Below are 19,137 nucleotides of genomic sequence, written 5' to 3' on the forward strand. Positions count from 1 at the left end.
CGTTCTGTCTTGGTTTTGGTTTTATTTTACTGGCTGAGTGAGTTCTCGGGTGGATGCTGTTTCATGAAGTGAAGTCTGAGATCTGTGTGTGCTAAGTGGAAACTCAAAATTTGTCTTGTTATGGTTTCAGTTATTCTGGTTGATATTGTGCCTCTGGTTTAAGTTTGTAGGTAGCAGAGATTTAATTCCAAGTGAGGAGTCTGAAGAATCCTGCCTGGGGGAAAAAAAGCTTCTTTGAAGGATCTACTGAGTTAGAAATGATAAATATGAATAGTATCTATAAATAGACATTTTCACATGCTACTTATGAAGACTGATCACTATTGGAAGCTCCACTCTGTAATGGGATATTAATATGGTCCCTTAAAATCCCCTAAAGTTTCACTTTAAGCAGTTGCATTACTGTTCTTCAGATTCGCTCAGAAACCTTTGAAGCAGAACCTTGCCCCAGGTAGAATAGTCATTTTATGTAACCTTTTGTTTTGAGATAATCAAATCAACTTTTATTGCTGAAGAATATTGCCTTTGTTTTTTTTTTCTTTTTTTCTTTTTTAATTCAGTTTCCTTACAGCTCTCCTGTTAATGTGGAGATTCTCCTGTATCATGTAACTTGTAGCTAAGTAATTGATGGTCTCATATTAACTCCTGTGAACTTGTTTAAATACAAAAAAACCCCAAATCACTTCTAAAGTCAATCATAAAGCTTTTAAAAACTTATATTGGGGAAAACACTAGAAAAGGCAGGTCTGGAAATTTTTAATTTGACAAGAATTTTTGTTACAGAATTCTTATATTATTTTGTTCTCCTCCTCGCCTCCCCACCCTAAAAAACAGTAAACCCCCTACTTTTTTTCCCCTGTTGAAGTTCAGTGGCCCCAGATGAAAATACCCTGTGTTCTAGCAGCGGCATTCCCATCCTACGGTTGCACCGTGTTAGTTCTCTGCGTTCCCAGAGCACTTGGGACTTAGGAATCTCTTACGTTTCCGGTTGGGCTGTATTCCTGGATGTACCATGTTTTGATTTGTTTTTTAGTGTCTTGTGACGACTCACCTGAGTGTGCCGTAGCTGTTAGCTGGAGATTAGACCAGCACGAACGTGAGGGCGCAGAGGCAGTGCAGGAGCCCGAGGCCTCTCAGACTCTTCATCAGCCGAGCTGACGCTCTCTGTGAAACAAAGAAAAAAGAAACGTCTCAAAATACTGTTAAGCAATGAGTTCAGTAATATCAAGTTTGTTCCATAAAATACTTTTTACCTGTTTTAGGATCAAAAATAAGATACGGGAATGCCTGTGGGACAGTTTAACGTAGCTAGCCGTTAGCCTCCTTCGCTTGCATTCAGAGAGCATCTTTTTGTGTCTGTTGTCTTGAATGCGGGTTTCAAAGGCCATCTCTGCTGGGAATACAGCCACTGTCCTTGGCGTAGGCAGAACGATTAATCCACCCTGCCTGACGTGCCTTCTCCATCAGGGACCTGCAGCAGAGGTTCAGAGGAATGTATTACAAGAGATGTGAACAGTGCAGGCTCCTTTCTCTCCTTCCTTTCTCCATCAGTGACTTTGTTTCTTTGTTTCACAATAAAAAGGGAGTGTAGTTAAAAGGACTTGAAGTATATATGACAAATACAAATAGCCCTGTGCCTCATTTTGCATGACCGCCTTTCTTTGTTTCTGTTGTAATCTAATTTGCCTCATCCCTGTATCTATGGCAGATTGTGAATTCCTCCAGGCAAGGGCTGTGTGCTGCCTTTTGCTGAAGTGCTGTGCCCACTTTTGATCTATTTACAGACTGTAAATAGGTTTATGTTTTGGTTGGTGTATTTTAAGGATTTCATATTCTAAGACATGCTTGCAATTTAAAGAACAATCTTTGTTCTTTGCTACTACTTTGCTCTTTACCACAATTGCTTTTAGACCATAAAAGCTGATCATAAAAGATGATCATTCAAATTTAATTTGACTTAGATATTTTAGAATGGAAACTCCTTAAAAAAGGAGAACTTAGTAACTGTTTTTTAAAGTAATCATTATGGTATTTTCAATGCAACTTTATTGCATTATTGTTTTCATCTACATCCTTCTGCTCCTTTCCTCTTTTTGTTACCATAATGTGGAGTCATACTGTAAGTCTGATACTTGAGCAAGTGCTTGTGTTGACCTAACTGACCATGTTCATGGAAGAGGTTGGCTCTCTGGGCTTTGTGTCATAGTTTGTTTTAGTTGTGTTTCTAAAAGATTTTGCAGTTTCGTAATGGAACATGGTGAAATAATGAGAAGCCTTGTAGGTACTCAGGTGTGCTTTTGCTTTTGATAAAGTTGCATCAAAAAACCAGTCCAACAGCAAATGACTTGTGCTGTCTTTTGCAGACTTACAATCAAAGCCAGTCTAACAAGAGGAGCATTCACAAAGCTATTGCAGAAAACAAAATGCTTCATTTTTACCAGCATAGCCCACGTATGATTCCAGAAGGCGTAAATCCAAAGTTGCATAAAATGTTCATCACCACAGAAGAATATGAACCAAACAATTCAAGAGTGCTTTCCAAAGAGAGAAGATCTAGTTCTCTCCAGAACAAATCTGCTCTCTTTTCCTGTGTCACTGGTAAGAGGATTATGGTGTTTCTGTAAGCACTGTGTAAGCTGCTATCTCATGTTATATTACAGCATATCAAAACTGTGTGCTCACATGAGCTCCGGGTCTGTAGTGAAAGTGCCGTTTCTATCAGCGGTAACCTTTCAGTTGTGACGTTGTGCTGATGGCTACTTTGATTCCACGTTCTGCTCCTCAAATCACTGTTCTGTCCTTAATGTCTGTACTTCAAATCAGACGTTTGTTTCCTCTTTCTCCAATGAGTAAGGGCCAGAAGCTCCAGCTATTGCTGTGATCGGAAGAGACAAATGTTAGTGATGCCTTTGAAGCCTTCTGATATGCCTATGTCAGGTGACATAGTCGTCACTAAATGTTTAGTGACAATTCTGTACTAAATCTGTTGTTTAGCTATAACACTTGGGCTTAACGATTTTATTAATACAAGGAACGGTTTCTTTCTACCTTTGCAAATGACAATAGGACAGAAATGCATTCAAAGTAAAGGAATTTTGGGGGAAAAAAAAGGAGGAAGCAAGGGTCGTTTATTTGTGAATTGAACACTACTGGAGAAAAGTGAATCTAAAAAGAGAAATTGCTCCTCAGCTGATTCTCTCCTGTGGCACTGGAATACTCAGTAAACTAAGTATAACTTTTATGATAGGAGGAAAAAGCTAATGTTCTGTAAATACTTGGAAATTTTCATGCTAGATTTAGACTAGCATTAAAGACCAATAGGAACTGCTTTGAAAGAAGAAACTTCTAAAAGACTTCAGTAGCTTTGTATTTCAATATCTGTGTAGTTAGACCATAAGTGTTAATGTTCTTAAAGGCTAAAATATCTTATTGGCAAAATATACATCTGATCTTTTCCTGAACATTATCCAATAAAAGCAAAAGGCTGAACAGAGAGGGGGGAAGCAAGCTATGAAATCATGCAGAAAAGCACTTTTCCCTTTGACCTGCTCATGTTATTTCCCATTTTGTAGGGTAGAAATGTAAAGGAGAGAGATTAGTACTGGTTATAAGTCCATCCATGACATCTACAGCCCCAGCTCTTTGCACATATGCCTGTGCTGCAGCCACAGCTGTGGCACAGCTGCGGTGATGCTCCTGATGGTAATGTTTTCCCACTCAGCCCCCGGAGCCCTGTGTAAAGCTTGCTCGTCTGGGTTTTGCAGATGACCTAGATGGCAGCTGGTAAGAAAAACCAGGAGTGGTATAAAGACGCACACAACCTGCAAGAAAATAAGCAGAGCAAAACGTGGAATTAAAAACATCATTTCAGAATGTTTATAAAAGTCTGTCCTAGGACACAGAAATGAGAGGCAGTAAGTGCATAAAGAAGATAATATGCTGAACATATTTCCTGCTGAGGGAATAGCACTTCAAAGGCTGTAATTACCAGGTTCATTTTGTGTGAAATAGGTTAGCAGCTGCCTCCATTGAAGTACATAGTGTATGTGGTGATCTCGCAGTTGCTGCAGATGAACAGGATTGACTTCTGTCTTGCAAGTGTTACGTGAGTGCAAATCCTTGAAACTTTTTTCATCTGGAGCACCAACTTCACATGGATTTATCAAAGTCCTCTTCATTGCTGCATGAAGCAAGTGGCAATCTGCCTCTGATGTTGGTGACATTCAAGATAAATCTTGAAGAGAAAGGTCTTTATTTTTTTTCTTTCTCTTCTTATTTTAGTGCTTCCTGTCACATTGGAAAAATGAGAAAGCTGGCAGTAATGAATATGCTGTATATGTTCTTTCTCTTTCTTTCTCTCTCTCATTTGCTGAAGCTGAGGAGCATATTAGGAAGTGCAGTAAAACAAGCATAGAAGAAAGAGAAATGGTTTTGCATTTAAAGTACATCACTAGAATATATTGGAGGCAAAATCTCTGAACAGATATGTTTGGAGAAAGCTCATGAGTTTTTGGTCTTTTTTCGTTTATAAAATGAGAATAACCATTTATCCCACAAGGTAATTGAAAAGCTGAAAATGCTGAAAGATGTGGATAATTATCTCCAAGGTTATAATCTTTCCAAGTTCTCTGCAAATCTCCCTGTTCTGTGAGAGATAAGAAGCCACAATAGGCATGGCACGTCGTAGCTAATGTCCATTAAAACATGCTTTCCTTACTCAGTGTCATGTTAAGCTATCAATAGTTTGTTTTTCTTCTTGCATAAGCATTTGCCCAGATGAAATCTCATTTTGTGAGTTCTTCCTCCTGATTCTTCAAAATCACTCCTCTCCCCTCTTTCCAGATTGCATCAGTCTTCACATTATCTCTAGCTCTGTTTTTTCTAACAGCTTCATATTATTTCCTTAATTGCGTTTTTTACCCTAACTGTGCAATCTTCTTTTTCTACTATCTTTTTCTAAAGTATACCAATGCTTTCTTTAGCCCACTGATGCCCTTCCAGTTGCTTTTCAGTATAGTTGTGGCAAGGCCTTCAGATGGCTGATAAATTTTCAGCATTCGTCTCCTGTTCAAATTAAATGTGCGCAGTAATTCACATTGCCTTCTCAAGTGGCTCTCAGAAAACTCCATGGGAAAACTGCAGAAGTCTGTTGCTTTGAATGTTTATTTGCTTTAAGAAAAGCAGTTAATCAAGAACCTGTTGTTCCTGACATGTGCTTCCATTGTTTAAGTTCACATTTCTTGTCCTGATAGTACAGGTTTAGTAGAAAGGCACATGGCTTTGTATGCTGTGCTGGGGATGTAACCCGTGGCCTGGGCCTCGTATCAGCTGTGTCTTGTTCTGGTTTTCCTCAAGAATGAACTTCCTCCATCTGATTAAGACAATGTTCGGCCTTTGAAAACTCAATCCTCTGCTGCTTTGTGTATACTAATTAAGAAGGAGTTTTTCCTGTGCCTGCTTTGGGGTGCTCCTTCTCATTGTTTTCAGGATGATAGCTGCATAAAACTTTCCTAATGATTTTCCTTTTGTTTATGGGAGGTTTTTTTTTTTTTTTACTTCAACTCATTTCAGCTACACCTCTTTCGAATTACCTTTTTTTGGCCAGTGACGTGGCTTCTGCAGAATGCCGACTGCATCTTCTTGTGCAGTCACGCCTGCAGCAAACAAGGTGCTCGTGGGAGCACGAGCATCCATCTCAGTGTGGCTGAAAGCAGCCCCAGCAGCAGCGTGGTGCTTGTTGCTTTCCCTGTCGTTCTCCTGTGCCCCTTTCCAGCTCGCACATTCCCACGCTTTGGGTAAAGGAAGCATTCTTACTGTTTCATCCGCTCGTTGTTTCGTGGGGAAACAGCAGAGCCTTGCAGCGGCCGAGTGGCGCTGGATGGGTGTATCGCGGCTGGCTCTACCACCCCGGTCAGCCCAGGGCCTGCCTCCGGTCCCCGTTTTCTTGCCCCTAAGCAGTGGCATTCCCCACTAGCTACGGGCTAACCCCACCTGCTTTCCCCCTCTGGGCTATTTCCCGCTCCCCTCCCCGTTCAAGGGAAAGGACAATGCTTTGCTTCTGGAGAAAAATACAGAAAATAACATTAGTGATTTTAGTTATATGTCTGTCTTTGCTAACATGCTGCATTCATAAATCGTAAAATTATCTTAGAGATAACTGTCCCTTAAAGTGGACATGTGGTACTTCATATAAAGCAGAGATGCTGTTGCCAGCTTTAAAGCTGAACAGAAAATGATCGTTCTGAACTATATATCTAAACAGCCTGATAACTCTAGATTCAGATGGGAAATTTTTTCTGAGAAAGCTAAATAAGAGTTTCTGGTACTTTGCAATTACTGATTAGCATACAGCTTAGCTTTCCACAAAATGTACTGTAAAAAGCTAGGGCTTATCCTTATGACATTAATGCAATATCCACGTCTCACAGTAATTTACGTTTCCCAAGTGAGTCTGATCACCAGAATGGAAACTTCCTACTTTTGCTCCAGTACTGGTTACGTTAACCTATAAACTGAACGATGCTAGTGTATATGTTACTCGTTACATATTTCTGATAATTTAGTCCGTGTGTTTTTTGAAATGTCTTTGCATCTTTTTCTTAAGTTTGCTTTTAGTTTTGAGAGCTCTTCATCCGCACAGTGAGTTTTAGTAATCTCCGAATAGTGGCTTTGTGTGGAAATGAAGCACTGCATAATTTGTGTAATTTATAATATTCTATTTGGATATTAGGATCCCTGATTTAGGGATGCACAATAATCCGCTTTAAGGTAATTTTCTTCAGTGTGGTGCCTGCTTCAGTTTCCCTCTCTTTGTAATAGTGAATAGGTTTAGTGGCTGAAAAGAGCTTGAAAGCAGACTTCAGCTCCTGCTTTCCTCCGTTAGCCTCCGATATCCAAGTATTTGGGTCGGATGGTGAGGCCTTTCCTCACACTGTGCGAAATCATTGTTTCTGGTTAAGGGAGTAGTTGTGCAGCCTGCAATTTGGGCATTACCCTATTGCCTGCTGGATCCTGTTCGGCTTTACAGGACGAGGGGATTCCCTTCCGCTCTCCCCTCTCGTGCTTTGTCGGGTGTGGGTCTCGTCTTGATAGCCCAGAATGTTTGCTGTGCTCAGGAACAGAAACTTAATACTTCTGTTGTTGAGCCCAGAGCTTTAAGAACTATCTGTTGCTGAATTTTGCCAGCCTTTGGGGGCCTTCGTGCTTGCCTAGCGTTGGACAGTACGATCACCGTGTATCGCTGAAGCAGGTGGTATCACGGGGACCTTTGTGCAGAGCGGTTGCCCTCTGGGATTGTAACGCAGAGAACTGGAGTCGGCTGCCGTTCCCGCTGTCTCCCTGGACTTGTTTGGATGGCACGCTCCTCACCTGAACTGCTCGCGGGAGCTCGGGTACATCGTCTTAGCCATCTTCAAGAATCAGAGATATCCCAAACTAGATCTGTTTGCCTGTGAAATTTTTTGCTGCTGTCTACTTTTTCCTCTTTAGCAACTTGCTGTTTGGAAATGCATTCTTGGTTCCTTGCCGTGCCGTCTTTCTTGCATCTCCTTTCTGATGTTATGTCTTAAATGAGGCAGTAGAAATTTTTAGTTATCCTAATCGCTTTGGGCTGGCTTGGTTTTTGGCTACAGCTGAGCGCTCTTCCTTGCCCTTTCTCTCTTGTCCAGGTAACACTCAGTCCAGAGCTCCACGGTAATTCACCACGGAAATGGGCTGTCCTGGAACATGGATGCTGGGCAGAGCTGGCCTACCCCTTTCCTGTCCTCCTAAACAGAAGGAAAGACCATGAGATATGCTTTTCCCATAACTGTTCTTTGTTTTCTGGTCTTTCAGGTCTCTCTTTTTTTCCTCCTCTGCTACCTTCCTGTGGTGGTTATGAAGAGTATAACAGCTCCTAGACTTGTGTCAAGAATATTTTAGTAGCAATATTGATATTTCTTTCTCTCTCCTTTTTTTCTTTTTCTTTTCTTTTTTTTCTAAACTATGGCCTTAAAGTGCTTCAGTGTTGGCTAGTTTTTTCCAGCTGTGAAAGACACTTTCTCAGCAGGACTTGAACCTCGTTCTCAAGGCTTTCAGGGGGCTGGTTTTGAGTCCCTGATGAACATCGTCACACCGTACTGTGGAGGCATAGTCTCCAGCCATTATAGTTTGAGCGGATTGAGAGATACAGGCTGATTCCTCCTAAGTGGCATTAATTCAGAATAGGGTGTTGGCTACAGATTCATCCCAAATCCTTTCTGCAGTGGTTGCCAAATTAACTTAATTGTTTTTCTCCAAGCTGCCTACATCTAGGCTCAAAGCAGTCCTGTTCCAGCTGCTCTTTAATGCGGATGCTTTGGGTGTTCCTTGCTGTTTGCATTGATGGCTGTTTTGAGGGATCTGTCATTTTTCTTGCATGGAGCTGTTAAAGGCAGTAGCGGCTGTATTGAAGCTTGCTGTCACACTGCCAAAGTGACTCCGTTTCCCCTCTGTCACTGGAGCTTACTGTCCTCCAGCCAAGCAGCATCAGGGCCTTATCTTTAGTAAGCTGGCTTTGAGCGCTTATTTTGTACTCACAGAAAATTCAATTTTAAAATTGAAAAGAGATTGATCAAGGGAATGACTAAGAAAATATTTGGCATAACAAATTAATGACACTTTTCTGTATTTAAAGAGTTACTTTTCTTATTACAAAAAATCACTTTTTTAATATTTGCAGTGTTTCCCCAAGGCCTTTGAGAAACACAAACTTGAGCCTTATGTTTTCCTTGTGTACTGATTGCTGTGCTGTTCACAGGGTGTATTGATGTTTGACACATGCATATATATCTATGTATATGTTTGTTTATATGAGGTCTTCCCCCAAAATAATGGTTTAAGGGGTAGATTTATCCATAATTATAACACACACAACTGTGTTTCAATATTTTGTTTCTAACAGCAGATTGTCCATATCTGGTTTTGGCTGTGGCAGAAAGAAGCATGTTTTCTTTTGACTGGTATCATACAAAGTTCTTACTGTTTATTCTTTTTCTTAAAGTAGAACTTATTTTCCCCAAATCTTTTTTTTTTTTTTTTTCCCCATTAGGCACAAAGGAAGTACACTGTCATGAGAATTGGTCTCTGTCATCTGAGGAATTTGAAATATGGGACAGACTTTACAGGCTTAAAGAAAGTGATGGAGTTAAGGAACTGATATTGCCTCAAATTCAGTTTGAAACTTTAGAAAACCTGGAGGAAATATCAGTGAGTTTAACCTAAATATGTTACTTTTGACAGGACTCCTAGAGGAAACACTTAGGTAACAAAATTAGCTATGAATTTGAAGGATGTTTTAAATTGAAGGATCTTTTAAATTGCAGGATGTCTTAAAAATGCAAATTTTAGAATTATATATTGGTTTTTGAAGCTGAAAATTTAGGAATTAGATGTCTGAAATGTGTTTCTGACATTAGTTCCATAAATTAGAAATGGAAAAACAGAATACTACGTCTTTTTTTTTCTATTGAAAAGATTAATCTCCCAGTATTCAGTAAGTTCTGTTTTTGCTTCTAACAATTTCACGCAGGGTGCTGTGTATTTATGATGGTATTTTATCCGTACTTTTTCATTCCCTTATTTATATAACTATGATAGTGTTACTAAAAGAAAAACTCAAGTTCTGCAAGCTGTCTTCTGATCCAGAGAAAAAATGGAGTTTGTGTGTCATTTCACCATTTAATACAACATGTCTTTGATGAAAAAAACTATGACCACACAAAACATGTAATTGTTTTCGTTTTAGACCAGACTTAAACCCTTGCGATAATGTTTAGAAACTTTCCTGCATTCAGTGTGTTTATTGTTTATTGTTCCTGATAAAGAAGTAAGCATTGGTTTTGCTAAACAATTTCTTGATTAAAATTTCCTTGCTAATTTTAATTTCAAACTGCAGAAGCCTAAAGAGGAGGGAACTCATGAACTTTCCTTGTCTGAATGGAGAATTTGGCAGAATCGTCCTTTTCCTACCTTTATGGTTGACCACTCGGATCGTTGTTACCATTTTATTAGCATTATGGAAATGATAGAGCTGATGAGACCCGAAACGGTAAGGTGATTAAGTTTGGCTGGCTGGAAGCATGCATACGTATTTAATGCACACTTAGAATATTTAAAAAATAATGAGCGCTCTACTTCTGTCTGATCAGCTGAGACAAAAGGTGGGGAAATGTTTTCATGGGGCTAAATCAAGCATTATGAAAGGGACAATGTGCATTTAATTTTGTTTACAAAATGTCTCGCATTTGTATTCTGTAATTATAAATCTTTCCTGCAGAAATTGTTTAAAAACAGTGTTTTCCTAAAAAGAAAAAAAAGTATGAATCGTTCTTGTTTTAATAGATCTAAGTATCAATTTTTTACAAGAAGATATAAGAACTAGTCACACTAAAGAATAGAATCATTAAGAGTGATAGTAGTATTATTGCAGAGTATAATAGGAATCAAAAGTAATTTTGTACCTTGTATGGGCGTTAAATGCATCCCATAAAAATGATGAATGTATGTTGCATGTTTAATGTGCTTGTGTTTTGGGGATTTTGGGTTTGTTTTACATGAGCTTTAATTAAAAACCTAATTGCTCCAAAGAATTAAGGGATAAGAGGAGTGTAGTCAAACATGGATAAAAACCATTTGGGAGATGAGAATTTTGTTCGCTAACGTTTATAAATAGTGTCTATACATTTATAATGGAAGATGTATATGGGAATACGCATGCAGAAGTAGATCTGTTAACAGTACCTGAGAACTTTAATTGTTCGCCAAACCATTTTTTTCTCCAGTTTAGCTCTTCTATACAGGCATGCCTTGTTTTATTGCGCTTCGTAGATATTGCAGTCTTTACAAATTGAAGGTTTGTGGCAACCCTGTGTCGAGCCAGTCTGTTGATGCCATTTTTCCAACAGCATGTGCTCTCTTCGTCTCTGTGTCACATTTTGGTAATTCTTGCAATATTTCACGCAATATTTTTTTAGACATAATGCTATTGCGCACTTAATAGACTACAGTATAGTGTAAACATAACTTTTATATGCACTGGGAAACCAAAAACCTCGTGTGACTCGCTTTATTGCGGTGGTCTAGAACTGAACCCGCAGTATCTCCGAGGTCTGTCTGTATTCCACACACACGGCTTTTTAGTGTGTTGAAGTTTTCTAGGTCACAAGAATCTGTTGCTAAGCTGCCAGAGTTTCCTGGATAACTACAGTAATCAAGGAAGAGAATAGAGACATTGTAATTGTACTCCTTGCTCGGAAAGTGTTTTAATGGAAGATTGTAGGCAGACATTTAGAGCTACGATAAGCTTCTCCACTTCATCACAGAACAATGGCATTTTCAACTTCTTCCAGGGTCTGGGTCCCCAAGCTGGGGTCAGGAATAGATTGCCAGAGAGAGAGCCCTTTGGGGAGGGGTTTGGTATAGAGGCAAAGAAATGGTTCAAAAATTCAGAACTGCTCTTCTAAGTGAGGGCTTCCCTCCCTACCATCAAATTAGGCACTCTCAGTATCTGTGACTTAGGTTCCTGCTGTGAAAGTGTGTTAATACAAGTGGTCTGTTCAGGTTCTTATACACCTTCAAAGTTGTCATAGATGCTAAACCAATATGTGGCACCTTTAAAATAATTTAGATAACAGATTTGTTAAGCACCAAGCAAGTCATCAGTCTTTCCCCAAAACTGCAAAAATAGATGCCAGAATTTATGATATATGAACCATAATCATCACTTTAAACTTGGCTGAGCTCTGTGGTGGCCAGGGAGCGTGGGCAGGTTGTGTGGTGCTGCGTTCTGTCGGTGTAAGGATCTGCTCAGTGAACACAAGCTCCTTTCCCCAAGTATTTCGGGATAACCTCATGTGCATCACATTGCAGTGCTCCAGGGTCTTTCCACCTTCTTGGGAAAATGTTGGAAGAAATACATCAGAAAGGAAGAGATATGTCTGTTAATTGACAACAAATGGTGAACAGTCGATTTGCACTGTTTATAATTTAACAGCTAAATGCCAACCTAATTGTGATATACTGTAGTCAATGTTCTCGCTGTCAAAAGACTGTAGCTGCCTCTGCTCATCTCTTCAGCTGCTTCCCTGCTCAACATTTCAGTCATTAGCCGAATTGATTTTCAGCCGGCATTCTCTCATCTGCCTTAATTAGTCATAGGTGGAGGTGCTAAACTTTCTCATCAGTTGCAGGAGAAATATATAATTGGATGTCATTGGCATGCTGCAAACACCTTCTAATGACTGTACTGAATACGAGAGGATACAACATGACACATCACCCTGTTGAATTCTTCTAGGGAAAAACAAAGCACTTGGCATAACTCTGACCATGTCTGGCAAAGCTGGCAAGGCAAAAGGTGAAATGAGAACAGACACCCAGTTTTCAAATGGCAGTGCTTGATGGTCTCTTTCTTACATTTAGACCAAATTGTCAAGGTTCAAAGACATCAAAGCTTTCCCATAATTTTTCGCAAAAAGGAAAGATGCAATATGTCTTGATTCAGTTTGTCTGCACTGAACAGTGATTTCTTGAATGAAAATTTTGTTAGTAGTTTCTTAATGATTTTCTTAAGTCAGCCTTGACTTCTTTGAAAGGCATTAACAGTCTTTTCAAGACAGGATCTTGGTATGTTACCACTAGCGTTCATCAAAGGTAAGGGAGGTGAAGCCATTGTCCAAGTTTGGGGTGAAATTCTCTTAAGTTCCCTGACTTATACTTACTCCTGGCAGAGTCCTCCGTGGCTCCCACACCACCAGCGAAGATGAAGCCTTTTTTCTCCTCAGCAACATTCCCTGCTACCAGAGAAGGTGATAATCTGCCTGTGGTGTGATGTAGGGTTTTTTTATGGTTACATGGCTTTGGAACAGTCACTGAGCGGAGGCAGCCCATCCTCATCAGGCAGATTACACCAGAGCAAACTTACAGTTTGTGAATACTCTAGTGAAGAAAATAATCTTTCTTATTGCTAATATAAGAGCATGTGTGGGTTTTTCCTTCTCTCCTGCTGCTCCTCCCTCTCCTCCCTCTCCCTGTTGCTACCAGTCTTCTCCTAAGTCTTCCTAATTCAGTGTACCTACAGCTTCACTTCCAGTGGATCAGAAAATGCATACAGAGAAATGTGGGCATAATTGTACAGTAAATTGTGTTTCCAGATCAAAGAACCTTTTAGCACAAAATATTATTTAAAATATTTCTGTTCTAAACCATTTCTGTTGGTGAGTGCCAGTAACACACTCATCAGCATTCATCACTGTTATGATTAAGGTCATCACTAGTATGATTGAACAATTTAATTTGGACCTGTGGAGGTCTCTGGTCCAATCCTTTTCTCAGTGCATGGCCAGCATAGATCAGGTTGCCCAGGGCCTTGCCAAGTCAAGTTTTGAGCATCTCCAAGGATCGTGATTCTACAGCTTCTCTGGGCCCGTGGTGCAGCATTTGACTACCCTCTTGGTGAAAAAATTTCCTTCTAATACCTGTTTGGAATTTCTCTTGTTGCACATTGTGCCCATTAACTCTGGCCCCTCTACTGTTCAACTTCAAGAATTCTGGCTGCGTCTTCCCTATACCCTCGCATTAAGGATTTGAAGATGGCAGTAAGATCCTTCTTTTCTTAAGGCTGAACAGAGTTCCCTCAGCCTTCCCTTGTGCATCCTTGTGCTCCAGCCTCATGACAGTCTTGGTGGCCTCCACTAGACTTGCTCCAGTCTGACAAAATATTTCTTGTATTGGGAGGCCTAAAACTGCATTAAGCACTTCAGATGTGGTCTCACAGATGGTGAGTAGAGGAGGATAATCACTTCCCTTGGCCTGCTGGCTACTCTCCTGCTAATGAGGCCTGGGTGTGATCAGCCGTCTTTGCCACCAGGGCACACTGCTGTCTCATTTTTCTGTCCTGAGGTTTCTCCCAGCCTGTGGAGGTCCCTCTGGACAGCAGCCCAGCCCTCAAGTGTGTCAACTGCTTTCCCTCATCTGATACCATCTGCAGACTTGCTGAGGGTGTACTCTGTCCCATCGTCCAGGTCAGTAACAAAGACCTTAAAGAGCAGAAACCACTGAGAAACACTCCTAGCAACCAGTCGCTGGCTGGACTTCATACTGCTATTCAAACACTTTAAGCCTGATGGATCAGCCAGTTTTCCACCCACCTTATATTCCAGTAATTCAAACCGTATCTCACCAGTGTAGCTATAGGATTGCGTCAAAAGCCTTGCTAAAGTCAAGGTAAACAACATCCAGTGCTCTTCTCTTGACCATAGAACCAGTTACATCTTCATAAAAGGCAATCTTGAATGATTTATCCCTATGCTTTATACACTTGTTGGGATATTTTCTTGAAAACTTGAATATTAATAGTTTGATTTGAAATTTGTATTTTAAACCTAGAATTAGAATAAGTATAACATGCATGTAGCATTCTGATTTCACACGTTCATAAGTCCCTTATGTGATAGTATTTTGTGTCATTCTCAACAATATTCCATATAAAACCATTCAAATTAGGATCTTTCAAAAATTAGGATCTTTCAAAAATTAGGATCTTTCAAAAATTAAGCAATTTTTGCCAAAAACTGATTATGCCAGGTTGCCCATAGCCAGACCAGACCTACAGGGGAGGCTTGGATGGGATGGTTTGAGAGTAGAAGCTACTGCACTGATTTTTATTCTTCTTGTGGAGTGCTTGATTTTAGAAAAAAAAATATAAAAAAGCAAAATTAGAACAAAATAAAAGAGATCTAGAGATTTTTCAGCAATGTTTTCAGCTTCTGCAGACTAATTACATCATGTTTATATAGGTGGGTATGCGTTGGTTATATTCCTGATTCTGGTACCGCGTATGCGTGAGTAATGATGCTGGGAGGAGTTCCACTGATGGAAAGAAATGCCTCTGTTTGCAAATCCAGCGCTGTAGAACGTGGACCCAGGGCATTTCTCTTGCAATATATTTTCATGAGCACTTCAGTTCAGCATGAGATTGGGAAAATCACATGGTTTAAAACCGTGCTTTTCTGCCAAATTTGATTTCAGTCCTGTTCAGTGTCCTGTTCCACTTCACGAGACGACATGAATGTGTGGTGCTCGCTCGAGCTGTGGGCAGTTGAAGGACAAGACTGCAGCTCTTGGACGTGTTGCCTCCAGGGTTAGCTTTAGGTACTTGGGCTGTGTGATCAGTCTGCGTTTCAGAAGTTTTGCCTTACCTTAGTGTTTAGATGCATTTTGAAAGTGTGGGAAACAGTATTATTAAAATAGTAGGATAGCATAAAGGGATGCCACACCAGCTTCTGGAAAATTCACCTTTAGCAGAGATCAAGCCTGTAAAAATCTACCTAAAAAGTCCATATCCTATGAAAATGAGTGCCTGGGAGCGATTGTTTTGGCAGTGATTCACAGTTTTTTCCAAGCTTTTTATGTACTGGGCATCCAAGTTCTGACTATAAATATACTACAGCCAAATATACCACTGCTAATCTGTCTGACGTTAATTTATATTCTGAATAGTGGAGGGATTTAAGACAAATACAAGTCAAAGCTATTTCATCAAATACACAAGATATTGAGCTTAAAACCACAGTTCTGTTTTCTTTTTCTCTCCCTATTTAGAAACAAAATATATAAAAAAAAAGAAAAATCATTATTTTACTTTGAATCACCAAGTGATCTGGAATTTTTTTTAACTAATAATTATTTCTTGGAAAGAGTCGCATTCAGAGATTAGTAAATAACTTAATACAGGCCAGCTCAGGAGGTATTTGTGTGTTCTTTAGGGGCATTTTCTGTTACGGAGGAGAGCTCAGGAATACCCTGATGTGTTATTTTCACTTCCTTGTGTTCATTCAATTAATGATTTTGAAGAAACCTCATTTACGGTTGTTTTTTTTTTTTTGGCATAATAGATTTTAAAAAATCAATTAAGACTTGTGTATTTTTGAAAAGACCAAGTGAAAATCTTTGGAATAATTGTTATTTTTATATTGCATTTATATGGTTGTAATAATTGGGAGAGAATAAATTGGCACATTCATGAAGGGGAGGGGGGAAAAAAAGGAGAAGGAAAAGAGAGACCCCAAATATGAACTCTGGACCAGGTACATCCACTGCAGAAAAGCCTTTAATGCCTGTGTGGCTTTATTACTACAGCAACGAGAGCTGGGCAGGTGGGATTGGATTTTCAGCTAACTGCTGGCAGGGATTTTTGTGTAACATGGTAACAAATCAAGTTGTCCTTATGCAAAATAATTCAGTGGCTTTTAAGCATTTTGAAAATTAAACTGTACTGTTTGGAAATAAGGTCAGGGCAAACTAATCATTTTTTACTGAAATTTTATTTATCTGATTTTTTGAGTATAAGTAACAGGAAATATTAAAGTGTGTTTTTTTTCTGGGAATTAGACAGCTCTTAATGACTCTTTAAAAGTCATCATGTTGTCAAACAGTGCCCCTGCGAGCATCTATTTTTCACCTCAAAGCTGACAATTGGAAATTATAGCCATAGCAAATACTGTCCTTAGAAAAGCAGAAGAAAACCTACAGGTTCCCATAAGAAGGGTTGTCTCTTCTTTTTACTCAAGTAGCCTCTGATGCCAAACACCTTGGGAGATGGAGTTTAGAAGATGAACCCAAAACAGCTGCCGCTAAAACAAAATTTATCATCTGTCTTTATTTCACTTAAGAAATTCAGTAGGTGAAAAAATGCCTGGCAAAAGGAAGTGCCCTCAGAGTACCCTCTCCTTCTAATGAAGCCAAAGATACTCTCCATGATTGCAAAGTTTTAACCCGGATGTATTTCTTGGGGAAAATAGTGTTTCCAGCCAGCTGTGACTTTTTCCCGGGAGTTTCTGAACACAAAGTTAAAAGCGATTCAAATAGGATATCTTTGTAGATCCCCATTGACAAGAGTATGTCTCTGGTTAGACGATCTGATATTCAATATGGCAAGACTTCTTCCCCAGCCAGTAGCTAAGGCAGCAGATGGCACTTAGTTACGGTATTAATGAGGGTTTGAACTCCGAGAGACCACTATCTGGCACTGAACCTGGCTCGAGGAGCAGAGGACAGGTAATCAAAGCAAATTCGCTGTCTCGGGGTTCTCCAAAGGAGATTTTGTGCAGCAGTGGCCCAGCTTGTCCTTTATTCCAGAAGAAACCGATGGGACCACACTTGCTGGCACGAAGGCGGTTTGGTTTGTTCAGCAGTGAGGCTGTCGGAGGGAGAACCTGCGAGACCAGACATCTCAGGCCTCCAATTAAAATAGTTTCTTTATGCCATACCGATTTTTTGATCTTGTTGCCAAATGGTTCAAGTCTGAACTCTAATTAAGACTTCATTTAGATTGTTCAGACCCTTAATTGCAGGTGCTTTTTTTTTTTTTTTTTTTTGATAATCCCGTGGAGTTTTGTGCTCACACTGAGACAGGAGGAGAAAGAGCGATTAGGCAGCAGCGTTTGGGGGGTCAGTGTGAACAGGGCCAGGGGCTCGAGCAGGCGGTGGGGCACTGGGACGGGTCCACCTGTGTTTGGAGGGACTCGGGGTTCCTGTGCAGTGCTGCCAAAAGCTTCCCTGAGCCCCTGTGCCTCAGCTTCAGGCGTGTGCCCCCAGTCTTCCACCTCAGTTAAGTGATCTTGGTTTTCTGGAAAAAAAGCCTTAATATTACATTTTATGGAAAACAAACAAAAATATCAAGTGGGTATTCTAGGCTGGCCAACTTCAATTTACAGACTTGAGAAACTTCCTATGCATTGTGTTATATTATCCATACCACTTCTTGCCTCTTCTGGATTTCCATTACTAGGGTATCCGTTCCTGATCTCCCTCCCCATGCAGTGGTAGAGCATAATATTGGGGATAGTATTTTAACATTGTTTTTCTGTGTACTACAATAACTTGCTGGTGGTAAAGCTTAGTGCAATGTAATGCCATTTGTTTAGAATGGCACACTATTGTAATTGGAAGACTACTTTTAGATACAATAGTTTGGGTATTTTCTTGGATATGCCTGTTGCTGCTTGTATTTTTAATATTGATACAGAAATGCAATAAGGCTTAGGAAATGATTGTGGCCACTGGGCTTCAGGAATGCTTTTGCAGGAGAAAGAAATGAAATAGTAAATGCTAGCTTTAACATATCCATGATGTTAAATAACAGAACAATCTGTGGTTCCAGGTTGGACACCTGTAATACTAACTAGCTGTTGCTAGCCCAGAAAGTTTTGTAAAATAAGCCGTAACTAAACCAAAGATGAATTCATTATTCTAACATTTCAGACGCTCTTGAACATCCACTCTGCCTCTGTAGCCTCTTCAGTGATACCTGTTCCCATAATTGCTAGGGTGCACCATATTTTGCTAATAAATCTTCCTTTTTTATGATCTTCTAAGTGTTTTTTTATACCTGTATTTGTTGTATAGTCAAATACTCTCTGAAATTAGTATATCAATAAAATATGTAGAAAAAGGTAGGTGAATAGTAGCCAGTTGCCAGGGCAGATGGTGTCTCTTCAAGACTTCCAAAGGGACTTTGATAGGGATTTGTTGAACTGTTAATAGCGGTGTATAACCAGCTATGGGGGTCACGGGAGTAGGAGGTGTCAGATACGGAGTTTGGTTTTGGGGAAGGGTGTTGGGTGGCCGCAGAGACTGGCTAACAAACAGAATAAAAGGTATAAATAGTGGCCAGCGTTCACACGGCAGAGAGGTTAGCAGTGAAATCCCATCAGCATCAAACTGTGTAATGTATTTGTAAATGACCTGGAAAGGATTAATTTTAATGGCAGTGTATAATTATTTTTGGTAAGAAAAAAAAAAAAGGTCGTCGCAGTGAATTACAGCAGAATCTTTTATTCTGTGAGCAGGTGCTAAAAATGTGGTGAATTAAATTTCATTCCTGTAAGTTCAGAGTCATTTGGGAGAGAAAGCTGTCTTAGCCAGAGAACAGTTGTGCTGGAGGCTTCTGTGTGAACATGAGTTTGGTGACTGCCGTTAGGCAAAAAGGTGATTAGTGTGTTAGAAAGAAGCGGGAAAGGAACAGAAAATAAAAGAGAAAAAACCTGTTGTGATAAAAATGTCATATGTGCATGTCTGGTATCCAACATGCAGTTTTATTCACTCTGCTTTAAGTGAGAT

The 19,137-nt window shown here is 39.8% G+C and overlaps 1 protein-coding gene across 2 annotated transcripts in view; it reads left to right on the top strand.

Moving 5' to 3' along the window:
* FANCM (FA complementation group M) overlaps positions 1-19,137 on the top strand; it is an 81,437-nt gene that overhangs the window by 41,496 nt on the left and 20,804 nt on the right. For both annotated transcript variants that reach the window (XM_026118220.2, XM_064511795.1), the window contains 3 exons: positions 2,364-2,598; positions 9,068-9,225; positions 9,914-10,066. In XM_026118220.2, coding sequence (XP_025974005.2) covers positions 2,364-2,598; positions 9,068-9,225; positions 9,914-10,066 — 546 coding nt within the window. The remainder of the gene's footprint in view (positions 1-2,363; positions 2,599-9,067; positions 9,226-9,913; positions 10,067-19,137) is intronic.

The sequence above is a fragment of the Dromaius novaehollandiae genome, chromosome 5, assembly GCF_036370855.1.
Source record: "Dromaius novaehollandiae isolate bDroNov1 chromosome 5, bDroNov1.hap1, whole genome shotgun sequence".
Taxonomy (NCBI): domain Eukaryota; kingdom Metazoa; phylum Chordata; class Aves; order Casuariiformes; family Dromaiidae; genus Dromaius; species Dromaius novaehollandiae.